The 22,751-nt window shown below is 41.4% G+C and overlaps 1 protein-coding gene across 1 annotated transcript in view; it reads left to right on the top strand.

Annotated features, from left to right (window-relative positions):
• The window catches only part of SYT9 (synaptotagmin 9), a 138,177-nt gene extending 118,305 nt beyond the window's left edge, over positions 1–19,872 (top strand). Inside the window, exons 4-6 of the mRNA XM_057749347.1 lie at positions 15,816–15,936; positions 17,407–17,578; positions 19,704–19,872. Of these exons, the coding sequence (XP_057605330.1) occupies positions 15,816–15,936; positions 17,407–17,578; positions 19,704–19,872 (462 nt within the window). The remainder of the gene's footprint in view (positions 1–15,815; positions 15,937–17,406; positions 17,579–19,703) is intronic.
• The last annotated feature ends 2,879 nt before the right edge of the window (positions 19,873–22,751 follow it).

Raw genomic sequence — 22,751 nt, 5'->3', positions numbered from 1 at the left:
TAAAGAGCTAAATGTAAGGCCAGACACTATAAAACTCTCAGAGGAAAACATAGGCAGAACACTATATGACATAAATCAAAGTAAGATTCTTTTTGACTCACCTCCTAGGGTAATAGAAATAAAATCAAAAATAAACAAATGGGGCCTAATGAAACTTAAAAGCTTTTGCACAGCGAAAGAAACCATAAACAAGACAAGAAGACAACCCTCAGAATGGGAGGAAGTATTTGCCAATGAAGCAATGGACAAAGGATTAATCTCCAAAATATACACACAACACATGCAGCTCAATATCAGAAAAGCAAATAACCCAATCCAAAAATGGGTGGAAGACCTAAACAGACATTTCTCAAAGAAGACATGCAGATGGCTAACAAAGACATGAAAAGATGCTCAACATCACTAATCATTAGAGAAATGCAAGTCAAAGCCATGATGAGGTATCACCTCACACTGGTCAGAATGGCCATCATCAAAACCATCATCAAAAAATCTAGAAACAATAAATGCTGGAGAGGGTGCGGAGAAAAGGGAACCCTTCTTCACTGTTGGTGGGAATGTAAATTGGTACAGCCACTATGGAAAACAGTATGGAGGTTCCTTAAAAAACTAAAAATAGAACTACCATATGATGCAGCAATCCCACTCCTGGGCATATACCCAGAGAAAACCATAATCCAAAAAGAAACATGCACCACAGTGTTCACTGCAGCACTATTTACAATAGCCAGGACATGGAAGCAACCTAAATGCCCATCAACACATGAATGGGTAAAGAAGATGTGGCACATATATACAATGGAATATTACTCAGCCATAAAAAGGAATGAAATTGAATTATTTGTAGTGAGGTGGATGGACCTAGAGTCTGTTATACAGAGTGAAGTAAGCCAGAAAGAGAAAAACAAACACCATATGCTAACTCATATATATGGAATCTAAAAAAATGGTACTGATGAACCCAGTGACAGGGCAAGAATAAAGATGCAGATGTAGAGCATGGACTTGAGGACATGGGGAGGGGAGTGAAGGGGAAGCTGGGACGAAGTGAGAGAGTAGGATTGACATACAGAAACTACCAAATGTAAAACAGATAGCTAGTGGGAAGCTGCTAGATAACACAGGGAGATCAGCTCGATGATGGGTGATGACTTAGAGGGCTAGGATAGGGAGGGTGGGAAGGAGTCGCGGGAGGGAGCAGTTATGGGGATATATGTATAAATACAGCTGATTCACTGTTGTAGAGCAAAAACTGGCACAACAGTGTAAAGCAATTATATTCCGATAAAGGGCTTAAAAAAAAATACCATGTCCTGGGATTATCTGTGGAGCATATCTCCATCCATGGTAGAATAAAAATAATGCATTTTTCTCTATGATTGTTCATTCCAGTGAGCATGTTGGCTTAATTCACTGACTGTCATGCTTCTCTTTAGAGTGCATCTTTACTAGAGAATCTCATCCTCCTTCCTCCCCTAAACTATATGAATTCTTAGTTTTGATGGAGATGTTCAGGATGACAAAGATGCTTAGAATGCTGGGTGAATTCATAATTATTTCCAACACATCTTAATGTGTTTTTTTTTTCCTTCAAAAGCCAGTGAAACACGTTGTAGCAGTCAGAGCCATCACACAATGCCCAGGCTTCTAAAGATGCTCTCATATTCCCAAATGGTATTTTTTCTTTAAAGAAGAACAAATTTTCATCTCCAGTCCTTTTTTTTTTTTCTATTAAGAATTGATGGATCTGTAAAATGTCTTTTCAGAATAGATTGTTTTACCTTCAAATTAAATACTAAAGCCTTTTCTGTAGCCCTTTAACTTTTGAAATCTGCTTTCTTTGTTTTCACTGAGGACAGTCTTTGATTAGACATGCTCCCTGGGAAAATACGAGTATGAAAAAAAATCATGTGTGAATCTCGAAGAACTTATTAGGGCAGCATGTTGAGAAAAAATAGGAAGTCTCAGCAAGACTGTAATACCCAAAATTCTTGTTCTTGGTGCACCAAGATTTGGAATTCACCTCCTCTTTTCCGTGTCTGCTTTTAAAGTATACATGTTCCTAAGATGCTGAATTAAGCATTTTCAGTCAACTGCCCTCACCAGGGTTCTGACCTCCTAGTTTCTCCAGATCTTCCCCTCAAATACAGTTGCACACTCCACAAAATCCTGTCTCCTTAATCACAGTTCTGATAACACAATTGCCTTGCTCCAAAACTTGGTTGTCTCCTCTTGCCTACCAGTTAATGTCTGAGATCAGGGAACTGCAGGATATCAGGGCTAGGAAAGGCTTTACATTTTTCAACTACTCAATCCCTCTCTACAGCAAAGAAACCAGCTGAACAGACAGGGAATTTGCCCCCTTCAGAGACAAACAGACCATGGTTTTGGATTGTGATCGAGGAGGATATTCTAAATCTTCCTATGTCTTCACCTTGTTGGCCCTGGTTCTACACCTTGGAACCGTTAAGAACAAGTTTAGTCCCTCTTCTATGTGACCCCACTTCCCATATGCGCTGACAAGAATCTTGTCTTTCTTGAATCTTTTCCTGAAAGCTTAATAGCTCCTCATTGCTCCTCATGCAATCCTGAGCCCCTCCTATGGTGGCTGCTCTTCTCACCATCTTCTAGGCGATTACATATCTCTAAAATGGAGATGTCCAGAACAGAATTCAGTTTTAAGGTGTGTTGTGGCTGGTGTATAACCTCCCTCCCATAAACTCCCTCCTTAGACTGTACCTCTATTGATGCAGCCTAAAGCAAAATTAGTTCCTGGGAGCTATATCACATTTTGATTCAAAACAAGATTAAACCATAAAGCCTTTTGCGCTCACATTGTTAGGTTGCATCTACTTCAGAGGTTGCACTATTGACTTTTTAGGCAGTGAAATAATTGATCTTGATAAATTCATATTGTTAGGCTTTAACCATCTCACCTACCTGTCAGGATTTTTATAGATCTTGATTCTGGAGTCCAGTGTACTTATTACGCCTACTGTGTCATGTTCAAATTCTGTGTCATCTTCTAAGTTATTGATAAGGTCACAGAACTGGATAATACCCAAGTTGTTGAATCATAGTCAGCACCCTTTACGTATGGTTGTCCAGCTGGACATGAATTCGCCATGTTTTACTGTCATCTGGCCTAAATTTATCCAGATCATCTACAGGGAGATCAGGAGAGAGCTTACCAGATGTTGGGCGGAGGTCCACATTCACTGCGCCTTACAAGAGTGCCCTGATGTGTGAGTCACATAACCCAAATCAAAAAAGGAAGTGATGTTAGTCTATTACCGCCTGTTTTTAATGAACCCGTGAAGACTCAATGATGTTTTTAGGGCCTTCGGAACAATGCTTTTTAACTAATTAATCCTGATATCATTACTGAGATGAGCACCAAACTTACTTTCCCAGGAAAAGGGCACAGCCCTTTACTCTTGGGTCTTTACCTGGTAGGGCCCTGAGCATAGCCTGTGGTGAAGCACTGTTTGTCGTCCTAGACAGTCAGTTCCTATGGGGCACAAGCCAGTTGCCAAGCTTTCCCTTTACCATCTAGTGCTAAGAAGAGCTGAGCACCGAGAAAGCCCTCAGTGAGACGTGGTTGACTATGTCACAGAAGAGTGTGTCTGTCAAGGGCAACTTCTTCCCTGGCTGTGTTGGGTAGCATTTTGAAATATGAAGTGCCCAAATTTTATCAGGGTAAAACCAAAGCTACTTCTTTTTTACAGGAAGGCAAAGAAGTTGCTCAGATTGAACTCTTATCGTTATCATTAAATTTTTCTTTGTGTTTTTTGTTGTTGTTGTTGTTTGTTTTTGCTGCACCACTTGCTGTGTGGGATCTTAGTTCCCCGACTAGGGATTGAACCTGGGCCCACGGCAGTGAGAGCATGAAGTCCTAACCATCAGATCACCAGGGAATTCCCTCTTCTTTGTGTTATTCTTATCATCAATCCTATCTGCCATTGCTGCTCTGGGACACAGCCGCTGGCTTCCTGTATAGTGGAGGTGTGTGAGCTCTCCAGCCCCTAGGTCATACTCTTAGAAGCCTGGGAGGGGAAGCCCCAATCATGTGGGGAGGTCGGGAACAGTGCATGATGTCCCCTCCACAGGTGGAACCAGTTCTCTGAGTCCTCACCAGTGCACCAGTCCAGACTGAGAATCCCAGACTAAATCATGTTGCAGGGCAAGCCTGATGATACGTGAGGAAGCAACGGAGGCTTCCTTCCAGCCCAAGCAACTGTGAGCCATATAGCATCACATGATGTGAGCATATCATAGCAGCCATCCTGACTCATGGACTCACTTCTCCTTTTGTCTTCACGGTTCTGCAGGAGTTACGTGAGAGAGGTGATGGTATTTTGGAACAGGGTAGCAACATAGAGAAGGAGAAAATTGGACAGGCTCTAGATATTTTTGGAGGGAGAAATAACATGACTTGCAGATGTGGGAGGGTGAGAGAAGAGGAGGAATATAAATCTGATGACTACCAGATTTGGGGAGCTTCTGGGAAGATGTGTTTACCAAACTGAGATGAAAAAGACTGGTAGGAAGGCTGGGGGCAGGAGAAGGAAATCAGCTCCATTTTTGAAATATTAAGATCGAGATGCCTATTAGATAGTTAAGTAGACATCTAAAGAAAGCACTGGGATGTATGAGGTTAAATGCAGGGAAGAGGCTGGGGTATAAATGTTGGAGTCATCCATACTTAAGTGGCATTTTAAACCAGGGAACCAGGTAAGATCAGATAAGATAGTGACGTGAATGTTTTTGGTCAGCCGTAAAGTGCTTTACGTATACGTGATGTTATTCTCCTGTCCATTCCTAGCTGAGCATATCAGAGTAGTACTTTCTAATGTAGGGCCAGCCCTATGGAATTAGACCTAGAATCATTTGAGGGAATGATTCAGAAAAGGAAAAGGAGTGGGCTGATGGCAGTCCTCTCCCAGTGCTCTGTGAGGGCTGCTGGGTTCACTCGTGCCGCAGCACCAGTTCAGGGAGCGTCATCCTCCAGGAACACTTCCAGTGCAATTAATCATGTTAATATCTATAAATAAAGTGCAACCAACAGTTACTTTAACAGTGCAGGCGAATTATTGGTAGGATCTGTCACTGAAAAGGGGTGTTTTTGCCAATTTTGTCATGTCTGGGGCAAGTATCAGGAATACAGCTGGAGTTTCTGAAAAACCTGAATGGCCACGTCATCAGGAGCTTCCGTGTTACAGGTGGGCCAGGTTTGGGCCATTAGTGTGATTGTTACAGTGAGAATTAATGACACTTGGGAGAAATGTTGCAACTGGGGTTTCTTCTCCACTTGATAGATGATGTCTTGCTGCTTTATCTCACAAGGGTTTTTGTTTTTGTAAGAGACTCTGTAAGAACAGGATTTCTCAGTGAGTCAGTAGTGCTGGGGAATATCAGGGTGGGTGGTGACCAGATGTCCTATAGCTTGGTGGCTTCCTGGAAATTTGACCCAAAGTCTGGAGGAAGCTGGGTTACTGAGGCTGCAGCAGATATCCAAGAACACTTGCACCTCCTCTTCATTTGTGCATCAGTTCAAGAAATACTGACTAATCTACTCCTAAATGTCAGCCACTAGGAGAGGTGGGTAAGTGGGACTTCCCCTGGAAGAGTACCCAGGCCAGTGAGAGTGAGAAACATATAATCAAATGTAATAATAATAGCCGCCTCATATTTACTGCAGATGTGTTTTCTCATTTAATCTTTTAAACAACCCTAGGCTTTAGATATTAATTCCAGTTTCCAAATGAGGAAACTGATAGCAGCGAACTGAGATACTGAGAAATTATGTAGTTTATGTAACGTTGGATAACAGGGAGGCAACTAAGACTTGAACTCAGCTTCATTCTGTTGTACTGTTTGTCCAGGCTTCAGGGCTTTTAAATAACAAGTCCTCTTTATGTTTTATACCTCCCCCCAGCCTCAATTCCCACTCTTCAAAGAAAATACTTTCAATGGTTTATTTCAAAATATACCTCCCTATTTTTTAAATGCTCCATTTACTTTTAGTTTTAGAGTCCTATTGAATTTTATTATAGAAGTTGAAGATTTAGCTCATCAATGCACTACACAAACATGCACACTCTACCATTTTCCATCTTCTCAAAATAGTAATACCATAAATTTGTAGAAATAATTATTCATATCTACATCATTATTGCATAAACTTAGTTTATAGCTGAACCATGTACTGTGATTATATTCTCTCTGTTCCCCGCAGGAGCTGGTCATTTGTATCTCTAGCCTGGCTCTTCCCCTGATCTCCATACTCATATCAATTAGCTACCTGACATCCCCATTTGACTGTACATGTAACGTATGCAGAACTGAGTTCTTGGTCTCTTCCCATAGCCAGTTCCTTCTCCCTCTCCATTGAGAAATGAGGGTTAATGGCAATTCCACCTTTTCATTAACTCAGGCCAAAAAGACTGGAATCAGCCTTCACTGCTCTCTTTCTATCATTTAATCTGTTAGAAAATCCTGTTGTTTCATCTTAAAAATCTGATGACCTCTCACCACTGCTATCTCTGGACCAAGCCACACCACCTCTCACCAGGTTTGTTGCAGTAATCTCCTAACTGATGGCCCTGCTGCTGCCCTTGTCCCTTGAGACTATTCTCAGCACAGCAGGCTGAGTGATCCTGTTAAAATAAAGTCACGTTGTGTTGCTTTTCTGCTTCAGTCCTTTTCACGACTTCCATTCCCACTCAGAGCATAAGCCAGAATTCTTTTGATGACCTGCACGATCTGGTCCTTCACAACCTCTGTGACCTCACCATTGTTACTCTCTTCCTTCCTCCCTGTCTCCTTTCCTTTCCTCGGACATAGCAGGTACACTCCCACCTCAGGGCATCTGCACCTGCTCCTTGGTCTGTGTGCAATCTCCCCCAGTTAGTTGCATTACGAGCTTTCTCACCTCATTTCTACAGGTCCTCACTCAAAAAGGCATTCTCTTGTGAAGCCTTCCCCCACTTATTTTATCTAACTCTTCAACACGACCTAATCCCTCTTCTTAATTTTTTTCTTCTCTGTATTTTATTGTGCATACGTGTATTTATGTGTATGTATATATGTGTATATATACATGTGTGTATGTGTGTATGTGTGTGTGTGTGTATAATTTATTTTGCTCATTGTCAAACTTCACACATAAGAAATATAAGATTCTTGATAGCAAGCGACTTTTGCCTGTCTGGTTCCCTGATGGATTCCCAGCACCCCGAAGAGTGCCTGGCAAATAATTGCATTCCAGAAATGTGTGTTAAATGAGAACAAGCAAATGAATTATCTCTTGATTTTAGTTGCTGTGTGTGGGTGTGTATGTTCATGTAACTATCACTAACTTGTCCCAAACTCTGTCAGATATTGAAGTTTCTTGATATATTAGGTTTTCTTTCTTTCTGTAGAGGACAGCCTTTGGGGGCAGAGAGCAGGGAGTGGGTGGAGAGGCAAATGAAGAGAACATAAGACAAATGTCCACGCATGCATGAGTCAGTTTCTGAGCTCCCTGTACAACTCCATGGGTTTATTTGCCCTGCACAAATTCTGCACTAGTCCAGTAGCATTCTAGTAAGTTTTCCTATTCAGTAGAGTAAGATCTCCCAATTTGTTCTTCTCCAAGAGAATCTTGACTGCCCTTGGCACTTTGCATGTCCAAATTAAATTTAGAATCAGTTTGTCAAATTGTAATCTGATTGGAATTACATTTAGCCTGTAGACCATTTTGGAGAACATCTGTATAATATTGAGTTCTTCCAATCTATGGACATGGTATATCTCTTCATTTATTTAGACCTTCTTTAACTTTACTCAATAATGCTTTATCTTTTTTCTATAAAGAAATAGTGGACTACTTTGGTAAATTTATTCCAAGGTTTTGATGTTTTCTGATGCTGTTTTAAGTGAGGTATTTTTTCTATTTTTTTAACCTGCTTTTTCTGATACATCAAAATGAAATCTATTTTTATTTACTTGTCTCATAGCCATCAATCCACCAGTCATCAATAAACATGCTTATTAATTCTAATAATTTATCTGTAGGGTTTTTTATTTTTTATTGTTTTTATTTTTGCCCACACCACGCAGCTTGTGGGATCTTAGTTCCCCAGCCAAGGAATGAACCCGGCCCTTGGCAGCGAAAGCTCAGAGTCCTAGCCACTGGACCCCCAGGGAATTCCCAAGTTTTTGTGATTTTTTTAAAATTTCTTTATACATAGTATCATCTAACAATAAATGACAGAATGAAATCATGTTAAAACTTTATACCTTTTATTTCTTTTTCATACCTTATTTCCCTAGCTAGGACCTCAAATACAGTGTAGAATAGAAGTAGTAATGTGTCTAATTTCTTACATTAATTGGGAAGCTTTTCACATTTCACCAGTAAGTACACCAATGCTGTAGCCTTGTTTTTAGAGGCCCTCCATCAGATAAGCAAATTCCTCTTCCATATCTGGTTTGTTAAAAACTTTTATCATAAGTAGATTGTTGATTTTGTATCATACTTTTCTACATTCATTTAGGTAATTATATGACTTTTCCTCTATTCTGTTACTATGGACAATTATATTTTTAAAACTTCATATGTTAAATAAACCTTATAAACTTGAGATAAAACATATGCATGAGTAAAGTAGTATCATTTTCATGTTTTTCTACATTCAGTTTTCTAGTATTTTGTTTAATTTTTTAAAAATCTCAGTTCGTGAGTAAAATTGGTCTGTAATTTTGCTTTTCTTGTAATGGCTGCCTCCGAATTAGGTACCCAAAATATGATATCTTCAAAAAATAAATTGAGGAGTGTCCCCTCTTTTTCTGTTCTCTGAAAGTGTTACATAATATTGGCTGTATTTCTTCCATAAAACTTTAATAGAATTCACCAGTGAACCCAACTGAGCCTGAAATTTTCTTTATTGTGAGGTGTTTAATTAGAGATTCAATTTCTTTAGTGAGCCATAGAAATTCAGTCTTTAATTCTTCTTATATAGGTTTTATAAGTTTTGTGTTTTGAAAAATGTGTACAGTGTCTAATTTTTAACATCTGTGAGTGTAAAGTTGTTTATAAAATCTTTTTATTATCTTTTTAATGCTTTTAGTAAAGATCCATTGTGGTGTTGCATTTCAACCACAAAATGATTATTTTTGCCTTTTCTCCCTGCCCCCTCTTTTTTTATCTGTTTTGACAGAGGTTAGCAGTTTTTATTTAGCCTTTCCAAAGCTAACTTTTGGCTTCTTTGATTTTCTTTAAACATATTTGTTTTCTGTTTCATTAATTTCTGCTCTTAAATTTATTATTTCCTTCCTTCTGCTTACTTTGGGTTTAATTTGTTCTTTTTCCAAGTTCTTTAGATAGATGCTTTGATCACTGTTAACCAGCCTTATTTCATTACATGTTATGTATTTAAAGTTAAAAATTTTCCCTTAATCTCATTTTGAAGCATTTGTGTGGGGAAACACCTACAGTTCTCTTCCTGTGTGCTTCTCTTTTACTCTATACTACTACCACACTCACAACACTTCCAACACCAAACATGTTGGGATTATTCCTATACCAAGCAATTCTGTGAGACCAGCTGCTGTATCAGTAATTCATTGAACAAGCAAGCAGAAAAGAAGTAAGGATATAAAAAATTTGAACAATATTATCGACCAGCCTGATGTAATTGGTATTTACTCTACCTATTAATACTCCGTCAAACAACAGCAAAGTTCAATAATTTTGGTGATGTTAATATCATACAAATAGTATTAAAGAATAATTCTTCAGAATGTCCGGTTATATATATCAGATGAAAATATGAGATTGCCTCGACTCCTTCATGAGGCTCCTCACAAAATGAGCTGTAAAAGATTTTTGCTTTGACCCTTCAGTTATAAAAATAGACAATTAGGGATGTCCTAGAATCTGAGGAAAACAACATGAAAGAGAAGGTCCAAAGTAAACAAATAGATCAACTGATCACTAGAGAAAAAGAGATTAAAGCAAGAGAAAAAATTCTAATTAACATCAGTCACTGAGAACCAAGCAAAATCAGTGAAAACAAGATATCTAAATACCTTTTGGGGAAATTTCAGAAGGTACAAGTACAAAGTAAAAGTACAAAGAGACAATCTTAAAACCTCCTTGAGGGAAAAAATCTACAAAAGAATGGCATCAAACACCCCAGCTGGAACATGAAGTACTAGAAGATATTGTGACAAAGTAAAAGATTCTAAGATAAAATCATTTTAACCTAAATTCTCTGCTCAGCTAACTTTCTTTTAAGAATTAGAGCACAATAAAGATTACTTTAACTACATGTGAACCCTCACTGGAAAAAAAAGTATTCAGGGACATACACAAGCAAAATGAAAAATGTATCTAAAAATGGGGGATGATATGGGTTTTATGAAACTGCAGTGAGCAGAGAAATAAATATTTTAAGCATAGTTTAAATGTTTGCTAATAGTTTGGTTGTGAAACAATGGAATGGGAAGAAACCATATTTTAAAAGACAAAATCATAGTAAATTCTAAGAGGAAGATGATTTGGATACAAAATTAACGAGTTTTATTTAATAGACATATAGAAATATTTCCCCTACAAATAGAGAATAGGCATTATTTTCAGAAGACACATTTGAGCACAAATGAATGGGATAAGTTTTTAAATGGTTAAAACCATTCGGGGCATATTCTCTGAACTCAAGACAATAAAACTAGAAGACAAAAATATAGTCCTCTCTAAAATCTGTCTTTTCAGAATTTTTTAATCCCCATTAGTTCATGTACAATAAAATCAACCAATTTGAAGTTAAGTGTACAAGTTTTGTCACATGTATATAGTCATGTAACCACTACCATTGTGTTCAAAATAATTTTTAATATCCCTTATGATTTTTTTCTTTGACCTCTAGGTAACTTAGAAAAGTATTATTTAATTTTCAAATATTTGGAGATTTTTCAAATATTTATATTCATTAATATTTATGAATGAATTCTACTTTAATTTTATTATTGTTAGAGCATACTTTGTATGTTTTCATTCATTTTGAATTTATTGAGAATTTTTTAAGTGACCCAGAATACGATGTATCTTCATGAATGTTTAGTGTATGTTTGAAAAGAATGTTTTGCTGTTGTTTGATGGAGTATTAATAGGTTGAGTACATATCAATTACATAAGTTTGGTCGATAATATCGTTCAGGTTTTTTATATCCTTCTTTTCCACTTGCTTGTTCAATGAATTACTGATAGAGCAGTGTTGGAATGTCTAACTCTGCTTGTGGGCTTGCCTATTTCTCCTCTTAATTCTATCAGATTTGTTTAATATATTTTGAAGGTCTGTTATTAGAAGCATACACATTTAAGATTATGTCCTTTTCACAGGGGGGAGGGGGGCAAAGGGGAAGCTGTGACAAAGTGAGAGAGTAGCATTGACATATATATGCTACCAAATGTAAAATAGATAGCTAGTGGGAAGCTGCTGCATAACACAGGGAGATCGACTTCATGATGGGTGATGACTTAGAGGGCTGGGATAGGGAGGGTGGGAAGGAGTCACGGGATTGAGGGGATATGGGGATATATATACATAAATACAGCTGATTAACTTCGTTGTACAGCAAAAACTGACACAACAGTGTAAAGCAATAATATTCTAATAAAGAGCTTAAAAAAAAAGATTATGTCCTCTTGATGATTTTAGGCTTTGTCAGTGAAATATCCACTTCCTTCCTGGTCATATTCCTTGGTGTGAAATCTTGATGTTAATATAGCCACTCCAGCTTTCTTTTGATTAATGTTTACATGGCCTAATTTTTGTCATCCTTTAAACCTATCTTTGTCATATTTTAAGTGGATTTCTTATAGACAGCATATATAATTGGGTCTTGCTTTATGATCCTATCAGAAAATTTATATCCTTTCATTTGAAGTTATCAGGTATATACATTTAATGTAACTATCAATAAGATAGTGTTTGTCTGTCTTTTCTCTTTGTTCCACCTGTACTTTAGTTCTTTTTTTTTTTCTTCTTTTTTTCCTGCCTGTTTTTTTTTTTTTTTTTTTTTTGGCACGCGGGCTTAGTTGCTCCGTGGCATGTGGGATCTTCCTGGAGCAGGGAACGAACCTGTGTCCCCTGCATTGGCAGGTGGATTCTTAACCACTGCGCCACCTAGGAAGCCCCCCTGCCTGTTTTTGAATTAAGTATTTTTATGGTAACAGTTTATCCTCAGTGATGGCTTATTACGTGTACTTATTGGTTCTTTACTAAAAAAACTACTGTATTGTTTAAAATATACATCTTTACATTATTCTATCTAATATTTATTATTTCCTTTCTTCTGCTTATTTTGCTCTTAATTTGTTTGTATTTTCTGGTTTCTTAAAGTAGAAGCTGAGGTCAGTGATTTGATGTTTTTCCTCTTGTGTAATATAAGCATTTTAGTGGTATAAATTTCCCTCTGAATACTGCTTTAGCTGCCTCCACAAATTTTTGTTGTGTTCTCATTTCAGTGCAGTTCAAAATACTTTCTAATTTCTCTTTTGATTTCCCTTTTGACCCATTGGTTATTTAGAAGTATATTATTTAGTTCCCAAATATTTAGAGATTTCCCAGATATGTTTGTTATTGATTTCTAATTCATTTCCATTGCAACCAGAAAATATACTTTGAATCTTCTCAAATTGAATATAGACTTGTTTTATGGCCCATAATATGAACTATCTTGTTCAGTGTTCTGGATACACTTGAAAAGAGTGTGTATTCTATTGTTGTTTGGTAGAGTGTTTCTTCAATGCCACTAATTAGGCCAAGTTAGTTGATAGTGTTGTTCAAGTATTCAAATCTCTGACTACAGCTTGTTTATCCTCACAATTCTATCACTTTTTGCTTCATGTATTTTGAGAGTGTGCTGTAAGGTGCATAAATATTTAGAATTGTTATGTGCTTGTGATGAATTGACCTATTTATCAGAAGGAAATGACTTTATCCCTGGTAATATTCATTGCTCTTACATATACTTTGTCTGATATTAATTTAACCACTCCAGATTTCTTTTTATTAGTGTTAGTATGGCATATCTTTTTTTTTTTATTCTTTTACTTTTAATGTACTTCTATCTTTATATTTAAATTAAATTTCTTGTACAGAGCATAATATTGGGTCTTGCTATTTTATTGAATTAAATAATCTTTGCCTTTTATTTGAATGCTTAGATCTTTTATATTTAATGTAATTATTGAAATAGTTGAGTTTAAATTTACCATCTTACTATTTGTTTTCTATTTCTATCATATTTACCTCTTCTGGTTTTACTCCGTTTTCCTTTTCTTCTGCCTTCTTTTGGATTAACTTAATTTTTTTTATTTTATTTTTATTATTAATTTTATTTATTTATTTGTTGCATTGGGTCTTCATTGCTGTGAGCAGGCTTTCTCTAGTTGCAGTGAGTGGGGGCTACTCTTCGTTGTGGTAAGTGGGCTTCTCTTTGCAGTGACTTATCTTGTTGTAGAACATGGGCTCTAGACGCTCGGGCTTCTGTAGTTGCAGCACACAGGTTCTAGAGCACAGGCTCAGTAGTTGTGGCACACAGGCTTAGCTGTTCCGCAGCATGTGGGATCTTCCCAGACTAGGGATAGAACCCATGTCCCCTGCATTGACAGGAGGATTCTTAACCACTGAGCCACCAGGGAAGTCCTTGCTCTGATAATATTTCTTTAATTTGCCCAGGTTTTTTTTTTTTTTTTTTTAAGTACAAAAGTGGACATTAGCCCTAGTTCACATTCTGAATATATAATCAAATCTGAAGTGTATTTTTTTTTCTTTTACCTCATGAGCAAACAGCTATATAATATAAATATTTGTGAATGAGGTTTACGTTGGGGAAAAGTGTACTTAGGACATAAGTAACTTGACATGTTACATTCAGTTATGTGCTTTGGCCTTAAGGGCAGGGACTGGAGCAGATACATTGTCACATCTCAAGTCCTACAGAGCTTGTGCAGTGTGGGGCCTCAGAAATTGCATGCTGAAAAAATTATGATGAAGCTTCACAGGTATGGTTTTGGTTACTCCTGTTTTACTTTGTGAAACCAAGATTATTGGGGCAGGATAATAGTGACAGCAGATCCTCCTCCTGCAGTCAGGAACCCAGGAGCACAAAGCAATCCAGCACGTGCCCCGTGTGACACCCCAGCTCCTGTGGAGTTCTCATCTCTCCCCTCACCTCCACCCCAGGGGGAAAGGCCCAGCTACCTGAGTCTCTTGATATTAGGGATCCAGGAACCAGAAGAGCCCGGTATGCTTGCAAGAAGAGGTCATTTATTTACATGAAGCAGGCACAGCTTGAGGATACAGAGTGATCCATCTGCCTTAGTGACCAAACAGACTGCATTCTCCTCATTCTCCTGCAGAAGCGGTCAAGGAGGGAGGCTGGGCGAGGTGACCTTACAGAGCTGAGTCTGTGCTTCTAAAAATAGAGGCATCCTTGGAGAATCAAGAAGGGGAGGGGAGGCTGTGGATGTTGAGGGCAAAAACCGGACTCCCCAGAGCATTGTCAGTACGAAACTGTATTAATTAGACACAGACACCCAGCTCGATAACCTCAGGTATCACAGAAATTGAAACTAAATGAACTGGCTTTTTTTTTTTTCCTTTCTGGTAATACTTTCCCCGGGCTAAAAGGCAAAAGAGAACGGTGTCTTCTGACCTATTTGAATGGCTGCACACTGCCCGGGGAGATGTTTTACCCCAGCAGAGGGAAATAGGGCTTCTTAGAGACACACCAAGAGAAGGCAAGAGCTGCAGCAAACGGGGGACCGGGCTGTGGGGTCTGGGTCCCCACCTATCACTCCCTACCTGGAGACTACACAGGGCTGGGCAGGTGTCCAGGTGTGTCCAGGGCTGTGGATGTGTGGGGTCACAGGCTGCTGCTCTCAGACTGCTGCAGGGTCCCTGTCTAGAGCCCTGTAGGGACTAGATGTTTGCAGGGTCCAGCGGAGCCACGTGCTGGTCTGTACAGGTTGCGTGTGACCAGGATGTGTGATGTTCTGGTGGGTGGAGGGGTGTGGCGGGGGGAGGGGTGTTGGGATGGAGAGTGTTTGCAGGAATGTACAGAGGTATTGCAGCAAACTTTAGGGGGGTCTGTGAGGAGGGTGTGTGGGGCTATAGGGGAAGGATGCCTATGGACAGTGACTATTTGGAGGACTTTGTGGGGCTACATGGGGCCTGTGGGAAAAACTGTGGGTGAAGCTATGTAGGAAACCAGGGTTGGGGAGTCTCCAAGGGGCTGTGCGGAGACCTGTTTGAGAGAGTGCACGAGGCTGCAGGAGAGAGGGCTGTGTGCAGAGCTTGTCTGGGCTGCCAGTGGGGTAGCAAGGTGGTGCACCTCTTTGTGTAGCTTTGTCCTGGGGACTCTGTGTGGACCATGGTGGGGATATGAGTGGAGCCACGTGGGGGACTCCGTGGGGGATAATTAAGGCTGTGGGGTCTTCTGCTCTGGGGGCCGCTGTGTACTACAGGACCTATGTGAGGCTGTGCAGGGCCACAGGTAGCTGGATAGAGGGGTCAGAGCCCTGGATGGCCTCTGCAGCTCTGCCATCTAAAGATGAGTGTGCTTCCTTAGGGAGAGGGCTCCCAAAGTGGGGGCATTTACTGTCCTTCATGCGATGGGCAACGTGAAGGGGAAAGACACCAGGGATTCAGGAGATGAGCAGAGGGGGAAGTGTGGGCCCTTGCAGTGCTGCCCTGCCCCTGCTTCTGTGTGCTCCAGGCTGCAGACACTTTCTAATGCTTCAGTTTGTGCTTTCTCAACAGGACAACGTGGATCTCGGAGAGCTGATGTTTTCCCTCTGCTATCTTCCCACGGCTGGCAGGCTGACCATCACCATTATAAAAGCAAGGAATTTAAAGGCAATGGACATAACAGGAGCCTCAGGTGGGACAACCTCAAATTCAGATTTCCTCCTATGGTTCTTGTGTAGCACCTTATGAAGCTTCTAGTAGAGTAATAAAGTGCATGGACTTTGGAACCAAACTGCCCAGGTTTAATCCTAGTCCTAGACCTAGTAACTGTGTGACCTTGGGCAAGTCACTTAGTCTTTCTGGGCTTTCTGTTCTCCATCTGTAAAATTGAGGGTAATAATAGTATCTGGCTCTGGGTTGTTACGGGATTAAGTGGGCAGTGCCTAAGCGCGGTGCCTGGCACACACTAAATGCTCCCCAGTGTTGGCTGTCATTATTATTACCATTAGTCTCTCTCAGGTCTTCTCCTTCACTTAATTGTGGACTGCACCTACAGTCTGCACATGCTGATATAGCTTATCTAATTGGGTCTTTCCTCACATACAAGCAATCATCACCTCAGGCTTTTAGAAGATTGATATCCAATATCCTTATGTAAAAGGTCCATCAGTGAACTATGCAGTTTGATTTTTCCAGTGAATCAAGCATGTACCCTTAAAACCCTAACAGAAAATACCCTGATATGCAGTTCCTTTTATACAAGTTCATAAGCCACCTCTTCAGGGGCTCCCAAAATGTGGTTGCAGAATGCCCAGTCCACTGCATTTTGGTCGCTGAAATCAAAAGATACAATATATTTAGCTTCCTGGATGCCAGTGTTTTAATTCAAGCAGAAAAAAAGATATGGCCTCTTCTGGCCCTCTAAGTCCCCCCAGACAGTGTATGGGTGTCAGGACAACACATGGTTATGCAAGTGAAGCAAGAAGGACTCCCCACTGAGCAGGAGAATAGTGAGGTGAAACCAGGAAAGTCCCACCTGAAGCAGAGACCAGCCTTGTCACCTGTCACCCCATCTCAGCATGGCACCGCAAGCAAGCCTGCGTCCTTTCTCTCCCTGACCCGCCGAACTGCTTCCCCCTTTGCAACCCGACTGCAGGCATCTCTAGGGCTTGAGGCCCCTGCACTGAAGGATACCCACCCCCACCCCAACCCAAGTTTTCCCTGTCCTCTAGGAACTTAGCTTTTCCCTATCCTAAAGGCTGGGTTTTTAGGAAAAGATTTCCTGGGTGGTTCCAAGTCAGGGCCTGCAGCCTGTTTACCCATGCTTTGGAAATGGCTTTGCATTTCCCTTCTTGTGGCAGCCAGGCAGGTCCTGAATCCTAGCTGGAACATTTCTAATTCGGTAACAGATGTTTTCACACTATTTTTAAATTCCACACATTTTGAGGAGAGAGTGTCCTGTGCTTTTTCCTGATTGAATGACTTAATTATCCCAGCTCCAGTTGCTGCCCAGACATCGTACTAATTAAAATCCTCAAACTCCAATCTTCAGGCAGGTAAAGGTGTTCTGCATACCATGGTCCTTGAAACTAGCAATGATGAAACAGCTGGCCTGAATCTGCATGTATCCTCACAGTACCCCTGCTTCTCATGGTCTGTACAGATCCCTATGTGAAAGTCTCACTGATGTGTGATGGCAGACGACTGAAGAAGAGGAAAACGTCCACCAAGAGGAACACCCTGAATCCTATTTACAATGAAGCCATAGTCTTTGACGTCCCTCCTGAGAGCATTGACCAAATCCATTTGTCCATAGCAGTCATGGACTACGACCGGTGAGATGCTGGGGCTGTTTCTCATTGCAAATCCACTGTGCCCAGGGCTGGGGGAGGGGGGCGGCAGTTGTGAATTCTTGGCTGGTGTCTTAGTGCAGCCATAGGAAGAGTCGGGTGAGCAGCACACTGAGAGCTGAGTGGCAAGGAGTCGCCATTTTACAAGCCATGCTGTAGAGTCAGGTTACCAAGTTGTCTCTAAACTGTCCCCTTTCTCATTTCTTTCTCCTCCTCCATCCTCCCCCACCTCCACTTCTTCCCCTCTCCATCCCTGCACACCCCCTAGAATCTCACGTTAGAGAACTGTGGCCCCACAGAGCTTAATCTTCTCTCAGGCAATCCTACCTGGCCTTTATCAGTAAGATTCCACTCGAAACAGCAGAATGATTACTTTACCCAGACTATCAACATTTCTAAATACATAACTTCGTTCTTTTTTTTCCCTTCTCCCAACGTGTTTACTAAAGATCATTTCTAACCACTTAAGTCTGAAAGCAAACACAGAAATGTTCTCTTGAAAATGCTAGAATCAGTATGGATGACAGGGTACATTAAAATGTATAAGATGCTCAACTTTCTAATTAATACAGCACAGAAGAGATATTTATAGCTTGCATTGTAGCCAATTGTGTATTTAAAGGATGGATTTGAAAAACAGTCATTTTAATATGCAGAGGAAGTACCAACAGGGAATTATACATGTTAAACCAGTCATTAGACTGAAATGCAAAGTCTGTTTTTAATTGGAAACCTCCCACGTGGTCTGGGCACAATTATAAAAAAAAAAAAAAATCACTCCGACTTCTAATATCTTACAATATTATTTGCAGCTAAAAATTTTCCCTCAGACCCCTGAAATGTCAGTAAGGCAGCCTCAGTGCCCTGAACACTCTTTCCAGCAGATGCCTGGGTAAAGCATAATTGTCTTACAACCCAGAGAGCACATGGGTTGGCTCAGCTGCCCATGGGTGTGACAGCCCACGCTGGGCAGTAGACCTCATCCTGTCTCCTCTGGACAACACACAACACCAAAAGTGTTGGGCCATAGGAGAGGACATTGCCCACCAGCCATGGAAGGCTGAGCCAGTATTTTTCAAGCTATTGCCAAGTTTCCCACATTGACAAATCTGATTATGTGAGCTCTGCTTCAGTTTAATTCTCAGTAAACTCATGAATCTGGACTGGAAAAATCCATGGCAGAATTCATGGGGCTTCTGCATGCAACTGATTTTAATGAGCATAGAATCCAATACCCTTCACACTACTTCTCCACCCTTGTCTCCCCTTTGCTCCCTATACACAAATAGGAGAAAAATCCCTCATCTTTTCAGAAAGGAAAAAGAAAGAGAAAAAGTGTGTGAATTTGGATCCCAGAATGTTAAAGAATGGGCCATGTCATTCTGGATTCGTGCAAAGGATTTCTAACCAAAAACTGCAAGGAGAAAAGAAATGGTCCAAAGCAGAGATCTATCCAGGGATGTCTCAGAAATACTAGCTAAGTATTAAAGGAGCTGAGTATCTTCTGCAATAGGGAACTCAAGTTGGGTAAAGAAGCAAAGCTGGGCTTGGAAGGAAGGAGGGAAGAGCATGAAAACACAACATGTTCTCTAAAAAAAGGGGTTGCAAGAAGACCCAGGAGCCTCCTCCACGCCACCCCCTTTGTGAGCTCAAGGCTACAGCTGCCAGACTCAGAGCTTCTCCCTTACCTATACTTGGTTCCCTCTTGCAGGAGTGAAGCAGCCATTAGCGCAAGAAACTCCTTTCACATGGCCCCTTTTCATTACATGGATTTGGAGGCCTGAGGTCAAGCTCATTTTGGAACCAGAAGTGGCATCCTTTGCATGCATCAGGGAGTTCTTCCAGCACAGGGTTCTTGGGAACAAGCTAAGCCATGCCAGTGTTACAACAGACAAGGTGTGTGAGAGCCAGATTCTGGTCTTCCTCTCTGTGTCCCCGAGTGCAGTATTGGATCCCAAGTCCAAGTGGCTCTAAAGCTTGGCCTGTAGTTTTAAATTATGGAATGAAAAGGACCACCCCTTCCCTAATTCCTCTATCAGTTTAATTGAGTAGTTGCTGCTCTTACATACCAAAATTTTAGGAAAAAAACTATTGTGGACCATTTTCACAGTGTAGGTCACAATGAGATCATCGGCGTGTGTCAAGTAGGCAACGAAGCTGAGAGGCTGGGCAGAGACCACTGGAGCGAAATGTTGTCATATCCGCGCAAGCCCATTGCACACTGGCATTCCCTGGTGGAGGTAAGACCCTACTCCCGCATGCTCCCCTTTGAAGAATAAATGCTTTACTATTGCAATGCAAGAACCACCAAAAATGTAAGTGTACCAGGGTCTTTGGTCATCGATGGTTTTCCCTGGTTGCATTTCCTGGGGCTGTGTGTCAGGAATTGCACTCAATCTGAGGCTGAGTCTGTGCTCCCTGCAAGTCTGGTAGGTTTTGAACGTTGATCAGGGATCATCTCTTACTTTGTTTTCAAAAAAGCTCAGGACTCTTTTATTTCATGTTATGGCTTTGGGTTGACCTTTGGAGGGCATCTGCGGGATCTGGGTGAGTGTGGAGTTTCAGGCTATCATAGAGTGACTTACAGCTGGCATCAGAAAGAACTTGAGACTGGGAGAGAGGAAACATGGATTCTAGGACTGGCTCTAGCATGAACCTGTGATTCTGGGCAAACTGGTTAGTATCAAGTGTATATGATTTAAAAAAAACCCAAATCAACAGACCACAAAATAACAAGTGAAATGGAAATTTATTTCTCTTTTACGTAAAAAAGGTCCAAAGGAAGGTTGTCTAGGCTGCTACAGTGGCTCTGTGATTAACGTAGATCTAGACTTCTATCTTTCACAGTGTGGGATGTTTCGTTTTGTTTTGTTTTGTTTTGTTTTTTTGAGGTCACCTCATTGAGCAACATGGCTGCTAAGCTCCAACCATCACATATCTTCCAGGCCATAGAAAGGTGAAGACAGGAGCCAAAAGCACACACATGCCTTTTTAAAGAATTTTCCTTGGTGTCTTATGCAGCATTGCTACTTTCATTTACTTTAGTCACAGAACTTAGTCACATAGACATAGGTGGTTGCAAGGGAAGTTGGAAGTGTATTCTTTTTGTTGGTGGCAATGTGCCCAACTGGAAAAGTAGGATTCTTGTTGCAAGGCAGAAGAAGAGAGTGGATACGTGGAGGCAGTGGACATTCTGCCTCCCACCCTCATTCATTCACTCACACTCCCCCATCCTTTCCTCCTCGTTTATTCTTCCCCCATCCATCCTTAATCAGTGACTCCTTTTATTTACTAATTCATTCTCTCAAAAATAAATTGCATTCACTAAGTGACATTTCTGTGGGACAAATGCCATATTAGATAGAGAGAATACAGATGTAAGAAACCTTTCCTTCCCTCAAAGAGCTTACAGGCCATACGTGAGAGAGAGGATGGCGTGTAAACTAGTCAGTGAAGTGCCCAGACATAAGCATTATCATCCACATCAGGTGCTACAGGGACACAAAGGAAGCAAGTGTTTGTCGTGCTTGGATGAGCTTGTCCGTGAGGCAGTAGGCCCTCCTGGTCTTGGGAAGTGAAGAGAACTGAGCCCCTGGGAACAGGAACACCCGGGAGGTGGGTTCCAGGCAGAGAACTCCCTCTTACCCTCCCAGGGCTGGCAGCTCTGTTCCCTGCAAAGCCATCCTGAGAGGTCAAGACCAGAGCCTCGCCCAGTGTGGGTTCTGCTGCCCTGGACAGTCAGGAGAGTCTGAGTAAACATGCAGGCAGCAGGCCCCAGGGGATGAAGGGACAGTCTTTCGTTGTTGGCGATCGTGCCGGAGGTGAAGAGCAGGACAGGTCTGTGGACTGATTCTAAGCTTCAGGGCCTCGGGATGGTATACTCAAGGAGAGCCTGGGGCCCCCCTAATTTGCAGGTCCCTGAGGACATCTCTGTCCTTGGGCCATTGAAGCAAAAACTCTTTCCTAGGCTCAAAATTAATCCCTACAGGAGACCATAGAACCTGTGAGCCACCTGAGAAGTAGCTGGGAGACTGGTGCTGACTACAGCGCACCTCACTTCTTCAGCTCCTGGTGGAGTTCTCAAAGGAGTCCATCTGCGGGCTCGTTAAACTGCCAGAGCCTGTCACTAGCAGCGGCAGTTAGAGTACTTGTAATAGACTTTTTGCATCCTTACAAGTCACTGCTGACTTTCATTCTTATTTGTAATCTGGAGAGTCAAAGACTGTCAGGGCTGTATGCCTCTTTGGACACAGGAGATGGGAGAGGAGTGAGGATCAGGGGTGTGGCGTGGAGCTGAGACAGGAGCCCTGATTCTGTGCACAAGCACTTCTGTGTCAGTGGCCTTGCCAGGGAGTGACCGTGGGGGGCATGCTGTACGCCCCCTCCCCCCACCCCTCCAGCAGCAGCACCTGCACCTTACCTGAGGGAATGTGTAGAAAGAGGAGAAAGCGCTGCATGACTGGCTGCCGGGGAGACATGCCTTAAACCCTGAGCACTTGGCTTACTGCAAATCTGTGTTTGACAGTTATGTGAAAAGTACGTGTTTTTAGGGTTAAACCCTGGAAACTTGGGAGTTGTTTGTTACAGCAGCGGGAATTACTTCCGCGAATACAATGATCTTTTCTCAACGCTTGCAGCAGAACGAAGGAAATGAAATGTCCATATGCAAGGCAAACTAAGGGAGGCTTTCCCTGCCCTGTTGTTGTCAGTGTCTTTGAAGTACATGCCGGGGACTTGGGATCCATCCCGAGAGGGGAAGCAATACTCTCCCTGTAATGAGCAGAATTGGGGCACTGGTACCGGAGGAGATGAAAAGCAGTGTCAGAGGGGTGACCCGCTTTGCTGACAGCTGTCAGGATGGAGGAGGCCATGGGCAGAGCGGTTGGAAGTGCTCACTTTGGGCTTGGGTGGACCTAGATGGAAATCCCTGTGCTGCCACTCAGTTGCTTGCTTTTCCCTTTCTGAGTCTCAGTTTTCTCCTCTGTAAAGCGACTGTAATAGCGCCTGTCCCACAAGGGTGGTTGTGAGGATTGAACAATCTAATGTATGTGAAGCACTGTGGCTGGCACGCAGTAGACGCTCCGTAAAATTCCCAGGTATGACTGTTATTATGTATGTCCCGCATTCTGAGGGATTGCTGTGTATCCTCATGGGACTG

Source organism: Hippopotamus amphibius, chromosome 9, assembly GCF_030028045.1.
Source record: "Hippopotamus amphibius kiboko isolate mHipAmp2 chromosome 9, mHipAmp2.hap2, whole genome shotgun sequence".
Classification (NCBI taxonomy): Eukaryota; Metazoa; Chordata; class Mammalia; order Artiodactyla; family Hippopotamidae; genus Hippopotamus; species Hippopotamus amphibius.
This window is presented reverse-complemented; position numbering and strand designations above follow the sequence as displayed.